The 10,000-nt window shown below is 43.6% G+C and overlaps 1 protein-coding gene across 15 annotated transcripts in view; it reads left to right on the top strand.

The window, feature by feature from the left end:
* The window catches only part of LOC135089635 (restin homolog), a 167,070-nt gene that overhangs the window by 55,339 nt on the left and 101,731 nt on the right, over positions 1-10,000 (top strand). For all 15 annotated transcript variants that reach the window (XR_010261566.1, XM_063985483.1, XM_063985482.1 and 12 more), the window contains one exon: positions 352-1,052. Coding sequence is in view for 14 of the 15 variants with exons in the window: in XM_063985483.1 (XP_063841553.1) it covers positions 848-1,052 (205 nt within the window). In the remaining variant the exon portion in view is untranslated. The remainder of the gene's footprint in view (positions 1-351; positions 1,053-10,000) is intronic.

Below are 10,000 nucleotides of genomic sequence, written 5' to 3'. Positions count from 1 at the left end.
AGGGTAACAAAAACCCACAACCCACCCCAATAAGAAATGCCCACTAAGGTGCCAGTGGTGTGAATTGTGTAGTAGTAGTAGTAGTAGTAGTAGTAGTAGTAGTAGTAGTAGTAGGAAGAGAAGTGGTTGAAACAAATATCTTCTCCTAAAGTAACAGTGTAGTAGTAATAGTAGTAGTAGTAATAGTAGTAGTAGTAGTAGTAGTAAGAAAAGAATGAATTGAAATAAGTGTTTCTTCCCCAAGTGATAACATAGTAACAGTACCAGTAATAATAAAAGGTAGAAGAGTTACAGTGATTGTTTTCCTCCCGAGGTATCAACGTAACTAACTAAGCCTTGTGTTGTCCTCAGAACGTACGGTGGACAGGCAGACAAGCTCGACACCGCCGCAGCATCTGATAAGACAAGATTACCATAAGCCAACACGCCCACGCCGCGCCCCCGACCGACCACCGGCGACGCATCCCACGGCCACGACCGGTGCATGAATTCGACTTGAAACTGTAACGAAAAAAAAAAAAAAAAAAAATTGTAAACGTGAATTATCGAACTGAAGAAAAAAAAACTCCAAGTTGCCAGGACGAAAAAAAAAGTGAAAAATAAGAAAAATTACAAAAAATCGAGCGAATTACGAACTGTAGAAGTTACAAACACAACCGGTTCTTTATACTGCCTTGAAGAACGCCTTCTTTGTCCTCCATACATTGGTAGGACTCGCCCTTGGATCCACACGCCCTTTGAACCCCAGGACAATCCCCTTCACGCCCTGAACCTTTGACCTCTTCTGCGACTTCTTTAGCGCTCTCTTCTGTGCCTTCTGCGCCTCCTTCAGCAGCCAGCCACAGCCATGGATGCCCTCAAGCCCTCAGGTCTCCGTGCCCCTCTCCGCATCAGCCGCCAATTCTCGGAACCCCTCACAGTGGACATCCCCGTCAGGTTCGGCCGTCAGTTCTCTAGTCCTGACGCTAAATATGACTTCCTCAAGACCCCGCCCTCTGGCAAGCCCTACAAGTTTGCTCCTCTCTCTACGCCCTCGCCTTCTGCAGGAGCTGGTAAGTACAGGATGGTTATAATGTAGTGGTTTGTCTTTGCTATCTCTGCCTCCCTTTCTCTCTCTCTCTCTCTCTCTCTCTCTCTCTCTCTCTCTCTCTCTCTCTCTCTTGATTAGTGTAGGCTATCACAGACACATTAGTAAAGGGTATCACAGTGTAGGTTGCCATAAACAGAGTAGCTTAGCACAAACAAACAGCTTGGTAAGGATGAACCAGTCTGCTGCTGTTTGGTCTTCCTTTGTTTTCGTTTGTGTCCTGTAGAAGAAAAGGTTCACATTATCTTTTCTTTCGTGGTTTCTAATTTTTTTTTATAAGTATTGCAGTCTCTCTCTCTCTCTCTCTCTCTCTCTCTCTCTCTCTCTCTCTCTCTCTCTCTCTCTCTCTCTCTCTCTCTCTCTCTCTCTCTCGTATGTTTCAAGCATGATAATCGTCCTGTCTTTTTATTTATTGATTTTTTTTTTTATTCTTCGTCATATTACATTATTTACTTCAGCGTAATAAATGTTTTCTTTTTAATTTCCTTTCTTTCTTGTACTGATTCCGTCCTACACTTCTCTATCAATTCCTGTTCTCCATCATGTGTGTGGCGCCCGAGACAAGTTAGGTGCGGTGGCCTTCGTTGCGTATATAATTAGGGAGAAACACACACACACACACACACACACACACACACGTTTGCATAATTATAGTAGTAAACATAAGTATTCGCCTCGACAGAACTCAGACAGGTGGTGAAAAAAAGAGGGTGTGACTTAACCTTTGTTACCACCAGACAGACGTACAGACATACATGCAGGGACGTAAAACACAAGACAAGGAAATGCATAAACAAAATGTGGATGATTACAGCCCACACTTTAAATTTTGAGCCATAAGTGTAATTTTGTTTACGTATCTAACAGACTTCCCACAGTTTAAATCATAATTTGTGGTACGGTACAATCATTATAGTTCCTCCTATATCCGTTTTCTTTCGCTTCTTCATTCTTGAGGTTGATATGTTGTTAGTTGCAAAGTAATGCTTTAGAACTCTATTTTCAGTTTTGTCTATAACTTTGAACTAAATATATGCATTTCTACTGAGCAAATTCACGTTGTACACTTTCAGTTCTTGAGTATTACCACATCATTATTTTGTATGAGTATACCAAGAAAATTTCGTTTTCTTCATAAGGTTAGGGATAAAAAATGAAATTTGCATGGGTGACTTAAGAAAAGGGATATTTACACGAGTTCATTATTTGCGTGTAGTGAATGAATTATAATGTAATTTGTGGAGATGTGTTATGCGCAAAGTTATGCACGTGTATATCAGTCCAGTGTTTATATCAAGTGAATAATCATCAATTGCTGTCTGATACTCTCTGCAACAACAACAACAACAACAACAACAACAACAACAACAATGACTACTACTACTACTACTGCTACTACTGCTACTATTACTACTACTACTTCTAATGCTACTGGCACTACTACTACTACTACTACTACTACTACTACTACTACTACTACTACTACTACTACTACTACTACTACTACTATGTACGGACGGCTCCTACTTGGAAAATAAGCCTTCCTACCCTATATGTATGCATGTATGTGCGCTTAGCTTAGTGCATGTACTCTTACGGCTATCTTTTTCATGAATCAGCCTTCCTACCTTTATTTTTTATCAAGAGATCAAGGGATTTTAATAGGTAAATATCATAGGCCAGAAATACGGACGTGATAATTAAGTTAACCTTCTCAACCCCACTCCATGTCCGCCTCCCCATCCCCACTCCCTCTTTGTTTCAACATTTCTCATATCCCCTCTCTACCACCTCTATCTAAACTCTCCTTTCTCTCTCTCTCTCTCTCTCTCTCTCTCTCTCTCTCTCTCTCTCTCTCTCTCTCTCTCTCTCTCTGTTTGTGTGTGTGTGTGTGTGTGTGTGTGTGTGTGTGTGTAATAATAATAACAATAATAATAAACGGTTTATTATTTAGGCAGTTGACAAACTGAAAATGTACACAGGGGATGGGGAAAAACTTAACATTAATCCTAAAGGTAAGTCTAATCTAGGAGGGAAATACTATTGATTGATGGCTCGCACCATGGTGGGAATCGCACTGAGTCTGTACCGGTCCGTGCGCGGCGCCTTCAGGGGCGTTATTTTGTTGTGGTGTCTGGTGGCACGGACCGGGCGAGGCGCGTCGGGCGGCAGCATGTTTCTGAGACGTGGATGATGCAGTAGTCCCCTCCCAAACTTCTCCAGAGCCTCTCGGTGCCTGGTGGATATTCTGGACAGACTCAGGGTGGTCAGGGCTTCTTCATAGGTGGTGTATGCAGGGCCAAGGATGACCCTGCACGCCCTTTTCTGCACACTCTCTAGCTGTAGCTGTTGAGTGTGTGTGAGGGAGGAGGACCACGCTGGGGAGGCGTACATGAGTTTGGGGAGGATGAAGGTAAGGTACACCCCCCTTAACTCATCTGTCGGCGTCCCCAGCGACCTGAGTCTGCGCAGCAGTGTGTGTGTGTGTGTGTGTGTGTGTGTGTGTGTGTGTGTGTGTGTGTGTGTGTGTGTGTGTGTGTGTGTGTGTGTGTGTGTGTGTGTGTTATATACCTTCTTGAATGTGCAGATTAAGACAGAAAGAAAGAAAGAGAGAGAGAGAGAGAGAGAGAGAGAGAGAGAGAGAGAGAGAGAGAGAGAGAGAGAGAGAGAGAGAGAGAGAGAGAGAGAGAGAGAGAGAGGGAGGGAGGGAGGGAGGGAGGGAGGGAGGGAGAGGAGGAGGAGGAGGAGGAGGAGGAGGAGGAGGAATACAAAGGAATACAAAGGAAAGCCAAACAGCAACAGACCTTTTGGTCCTTGCAAGGCTGTTTGGTAAAAGGAGGAGGAGGAGGAGGAGGAGGAGGAGGAGGAGGAGGAGGAATGCGAATCATGTGGTTGGGGAAGAGGGACGGAAGGGGGACATATTGGCGAAGAGGAAGAAGGCGACCTAAGATAAACGTCAGAGGCACCTCTAGCCAGTGACTGATGCCATGAAGAAAGGATGACATGCCGCTTTTGTCAGAAATATAGGTAGGAAAACTGCTTCAAGTAGGGATCCGTCTTTACATGTGTGTGTGTGTGTGTGTGTGTGTGTGTGTGTGTGTGTGTGTGTGTGCAGGGAAGCAAGCAGGTCACTGGGATCAAGAATAATAATCAACTTGTGAAATTGTATCGCCTACACCTTGCCTTGCCCCGCCACAGGCCCTTGTACGGCGCCCCGGGGCAGGCAGCTCCTCCCACGCCCCCTTAACCCTGCTCACATGTACATGGCACCCCACGCTTCCCCCATTCTTCCCCAACACTCTTATATTGCCTCATAAAACATCTGCTCCCTTCTCTCTCTCCCGCAACTCATCCTTATCCCCTTACCTCTTCCTCATCCTCCTCTCACCCCTCTGTTCACGTTCTCCTCTTTCCTCTTATCCTTTTTTTCTCTTTTTTCCTTGCTATTCTAGAGTTTTTCTTTTACATCCACTTCTTTCCTCTTCATTTTTTTTCTTCGTATTATAGACCTTTACTCACATCTTCTCCTTTCCTCTTACCCTTTTTCTCTTTTCCTTCTTATTCTAGACCTTTCTTCCCTCGCATCCTCCTCCTCTTCCCCTCTATTTTCTATTTTCTTTCTTATTCTCAACTTTTATTCACTTCTTACTCTTTCCTCTTATCCATTTTCCACTCTCCCTTCATATTCCAGACCTTTCTTCCCCCACATCCTCCTCCTCCTCTTCTCCTCTCCTGCGCATCTTATTCCTACGTATTAAATCCCCCTCTACCCCATCTCTCCCCAGCATGTCCTTTCCCCTCCTCACTTCCCTTTTCCCCAACCTTCTCCAGCCTTCTCATGCATCCCCACGACGCACAACACCACCTGGCTCGTTTTCCCCTCACCCCCCCCCCCTCACCACTGCCTTACCTGCGCGGGGGAGGCGTGTGAGGGCGTCGAATTTGTGTGTGGTGGTTCCCCAGCCTTGATTACCCATCCCCTCGTCCCCATGCCCTCACAGATTGCCATGGCGCACTGGTGACGCTCTGGACTCGTGACCTTGGTGTTGTGGGTTCGATCCTCTGTTGTTTGAAATTTCTATCCTGATTAGTGTAAAGTGAGAGAATAGCAACGACAGCAACGGTAAAAAGAAAAAAATGTGACGATCACAACAACAACAGCAGCAGCAACAACAACAACAGCAGCAGCAACAACAAAAACTACAACTACATCAAGGAAAACAACAACTACAACAAGGAAAACAACAACAACAACAACAACTACAACAAGGAAAACAACAACAACAGGGAAAACAACAACAAGGAAAACAACAACAACATCAGGGAAAACATCAACATCAACAACAGCAAGGAAAAACAACAACAACAGCAAGGAAAACAAGAACAACAACAACAACAACAGGGAAAACAACAACAACAACAACAAAAACAACAACATCAACAACAGCAAGGAAAACAAACAACAACAACAACAACAACCCTCACCTGTCCTTATGAAGTGGGCCTTGGTGTCACCTGCAGGAGCGACATGACCTAAGGAGGCAATGGCAGCCTTGAGAGAGGGCGATAGGGACCCGAACAGCCCCAGAGCAACGTGATTCATGGTGTTGCAAATGTGTTAAGGAGTGAAGGATACGGGATAAGGATTCACACTACGAAGGATAATGAAGGACTGGAGAGAGAGAATCAGTAAGAAGATTAATACCAGACAATTATTGGAAGTCCTTAAGAAATATAGACGTAGATAAGGATTCACACAACTAGGGATAATGAAAAACTGAGAACAGAGGATCAGAAAAAGGATTAGGTTAGGAGTGAATACCAAAAGAAGAATCCTAGATATCAGTGGAAAGTCCTTTAATTAAGAGAGTTAGGTGTAGGATGGTCCCAAGAGGAGAGTCCCAAAGAGTCGTAAAGGGAAGTAGGCAGAGAAAAGCAAGCTCCCAAAACGAGGGTCCCAAAAAAGAGTGGGAAGTCCTTAATAGAGTTCAGTGTAGGATGGTCCCAAGAGGAGAGTCTTAAAGGGTCCCAATGAAGTAGAGTCCTAAAGAGACGTAGCCGGAGAAAAGGAAAGTCCCAACATGAGTCCCAAGGAAAAGTTTATTTATTTTACTTATTTATTTATTTATTAATATGAGAGGGGCACTGGCCAACAAAAAGAACGAAGGAAAGGGCCCACTAAGGTGCCAATCCTAAACGAAAAGTCAAAACGAGCTTCCATAATTGAAGGGTAAGTGTTTTGAAATCTCCCTGTCGAAGGAGGTCAAGTCATCGGAAGGAGGAATTACAGAAGCAGGCAAGGAGTTCCAGGATTTACAAAAGTCAAGAATCCTTAAGCTCGACACCCAGAAGCGGTCCAAGGAGGAAGTGCCTTTAAAGAATAACCAAAGGGGAAGTTTTCAAAAGGAACCATTTGATAATGAGCCCCAAGAAAGGACCTAAAGACCAAATAATAAGGCTTAATAATTAGATCCATAGAGTTAGGTCCCAAGGGTCCCAATAGGGGGTCCCATAATAATAAGCCACAAAAGGGAGGACCATAAAGGGGTATCAGTGGGGTTCCTAAATGGGGCGTGCCAACAAAGGGTGGGTGGGGGTGTCTTGCAGAGGTGTCACGGGGGGGGAGGGGAGACGGCTATCATAAAAAGTGGTTGTATGTTGAGGCTTGTTGTTGTTGTGGTGGTGGTGGTGGTGGTTTTGTTGTTCCTTTTGTTACCTCTTCATATTTGTTTACCTTACTCATTCATACATTCGTCCATTCTTACTTTATTCCTTTCTTTTCCTTTCCTTTTTTTTTAATCTTTCATCCATTCTTTCACATAACCTTTCTTTCATTCTTTGTTTTTTTTCTTTCTTTTTTATCTCTCTGCATTCTTAACATTATCTGTTTCTCATATTTCGTCCATTGACTCGTGTTTGTGTGTGTGTGTGTGTGTCTGTGTGTGTGTGTGTGTGTGTGTGTGTGTGTGTGTGTGTGGCTTTGATCTCCGTGCCTCGTTTTCCTTTCATTCTTCTCATCTTATTATGTTTATTTATCTTTTACATATTTGTTCTAGTTTCATTTGACTTCTTTCCTCCTTAACTTTCTTTTTTTCTTTTTTTTTCTGTCATCCACATTTAGATTTTCATATTATCTTCTTGTATCTTTTTATTTTTTTTTTATCTTTTTTTTCCATTTCTGCTGTTGGTTTTCTCCTACTGATCAGCCTACCTGTTTCCCCCTCCTCCTCCCCCTCCCGTTCCCCTCCCTCCCCTCTCCCCTTCATAACTACATCCGCATCTAAACTCTCCTTCCTCCTCCTCCTCCTCCTCCGTCTAACTTTAAAAGCAGGCCGCCTCCTCCTCCTTCTCCTCCTCCTCCTCCTCCTCCTCCTCCTCCTCCTCCTCCTCCAGTTGTAGGTCTCTCTCTCCTCTTTTGTTTTCTAACTCCATATCTCCACTTTGCATATTCTCATCTTTCATTTTCTTCTTTCTTACTCTCTCTCCTTTCATCTCTCTTCTTCTCTCCCCTTTTTCTTCTTCCTTCTCCCTACCACAATATTCTTTTGCATATTTTCATCCCCTCATTTTCCTTCCTCTTCCTCTTTTTTCTCTCCTCCCTCTCTTCCTCTTTTCCTCTCTATTCTCTTCCTTCTTCCTGCCACAATATTCGTTTGCATATTCTGAGCTCTCATATTCCTTCCTCCTCTGTATCCTCCTCCTATTTTCTCCCTTCTCTTCCCTTCTCTCCTCTTCTTCCTCTTCCATTATTCCTACCATCTCTCTGCTCATTCGTAAACACTTACCTCCAGTTTCTTTCCTCTCTCCTCCTCCTCCTCCTCCTCCTCCTCCTCCTCCAGCAGCGTAAGTGGCCTGCCTGGTGTAGGCCGCCGCCCGTGTGAGGGTCGGCAGGGCGGCGCCTCACTCACCGCCCACACGTGCCACGGGAGGAGGAGGAGGAGGAGGAGGAGGAGGAGGAGGAGGAGGAGGAGGAGGAGGAGGAGGAGGAAGGGGAGGAGGAGCGAGATGGAGAATTGTATGGGGGGAAAATGGAAGGATCTAGAGAGAGAGAGAGAGAGAGAGAGAGAGAGAGAGAGAGAGAGAGAGAGAGAGAGAGAGAGAGAGAGAGAGAGAGAGAGAGAGGGAAAGGAGAGAAGGATTAGGTAGAGTTCGAAGGGAGAGAGAGAGAGGGAAGGAGCGTTGTGGGAAAGGGGAGGGAGAGGGGAAGGAAAGGTCAGGGAGAGGGGAGAGGGGAGAGAGAGAGGCCTAAAGGAAGAAGAGGACTTATATTTTAGCACGTTTTATTTGTTTACCTTGAGAGAGAGAGAGAGAGAGAGAGAGAGAGAGAGAGAGAGAGAGAGAGAGAGAGAGAGAGAGTCGTGTTAACCATCTGTGTGGCTGTGGTTGTGGTGTTGATACTGGTGGCGGTGAGGGAGGTAAGGATATACTGTGGTGGTGATGATCGTGGTGGTGGCGGTGGTGGTGGTGTTGTGGTGGTGTTGTGGCTTCATATTTCCCTTGTTTGGGTTGGGAGAAAAGGAGAAGAAAGTAAAAAAAAAGTAAAATTTGGAAAGTACACAAAAAGAGGAGGGAAAATTTGTTGGCAGTCCTTTTAAAATATTGTAGTTGCTTTATGGTGATGTTACTTCATGTGGTGATGATAGTGATGTGTATTAAGCTTTAGGAAGGTGAAAAGTATGGTGATGTTTCTCTATCCTAGCAAGTCTGGTGAAGGTAGTGATGTTACTCGTGTGATGTGGGACTTGGGAAGGTGAATATCATAGTGATGTAACTCTCGTGTACTTGGTGTTGAAAAGATGGTGATGTCATTGTCTATCGTGCGTCTCGGGAAAGTGATGATGCTGGTGCTGATGTTGGTGTAGCTGTCTGGTGATGATGAAGGTACTTTTGTCGGTGTTATGAAGGTAGTAGTGTGCTAACCCTAAGGTGATTGGTAAGGATGTATACTGTAGATGACTAGGTATGTGTGAAAGGAATGTATAGTCACTTAAAGAAATAAGAAAGAAATAAAATCAAGAAAACGAATAAATAAGATAGATATAAATAGAATAACACTTGCCTCTATCGTCAGCCGCTTGTCCAATGAGCTTCCACACAGGATTAGCGTGTCGGCAGGTAGGCCTTGACGTGACTGGGGAAGGGGGCAGTAGTACTCAGTTAAAGGTCACTTGGTGGGTTTTACTAAATATAGTGATCCTTCTGATGCAATAGAAAGGCTGTCATCCAAGTGTCCCAAGCGTGTAATAGAAAGTGATGTACGTACGTGTTAATACTTACGAAGAAAATAATTTTAGTCCCTTTTTCTTTTCTAAGTGTTCTTTCTTCTTTAATTTCTTAAGTACCGTGGCATCTTTTTATTATCTTAACACCAATAGAAATTTTACAAAGTTTACAATTATATTTTATTTATTTATTTATTTATTTTTTGTAATGTAAAAAAAGAATTTAATTACTCATCTATTTTATATTTGTATTTTTCCGAGTAACATCTGTTGACTGCTTAAAGTGTGGAGGAAATTATCTTTTAGTAACAAAAGCTCAATATCTGTTATTTTTATTCATCTTATTACTCATTTGTTTTCTTTTTCTGTATTTTGTCTCTCTTCCTTCCATTTCCCCTTTTTTTCTAAACTTCCCTCCTTACCTTCTCATTTTTCCTTTAAACTTCTCCCCATTTCCTTTGTCATTTATCTGCACCTTGCTTCTCTTCTGTCTCTCACACCTTTCCTCTTTCCTTACCTCCTTTTTCATATTTCTGCCTTTCTCATTCCCCCACTTCCTCCTTCCTACCTCTTTATGTCTATCCTTCTTTCTTCCTTACTTTCTCCTCTCCTATCCTTCTTTCTTCCTTACTTTCTCCTCTCCTATCCTTCTTTCTCCCCTCCATATCCCTCACCTACTCCTTCCCTCCCT

The sequence above is a fragment of the Scylla paramamosain genome, chromosome 33, assembly GCF_035594125.1.
Source record: "Scylla paramamosain isolate STU-SP2022 chromosome 33, ASM3559412v1, whole genome shotgun sequence".
Taxonomy (NCBI): domain Eukaryota; kingdom Metazoa; phylum Arthropoda; class Malacostraca; order Decapoda; family Portunidae; genus Scylla; species Scylla paramamosain.
The sequence above is the reverse complement of the archived record's forward strand: the minus strand, read 5'-3'. Positions and strand labels throughout refer to the sequence as shown.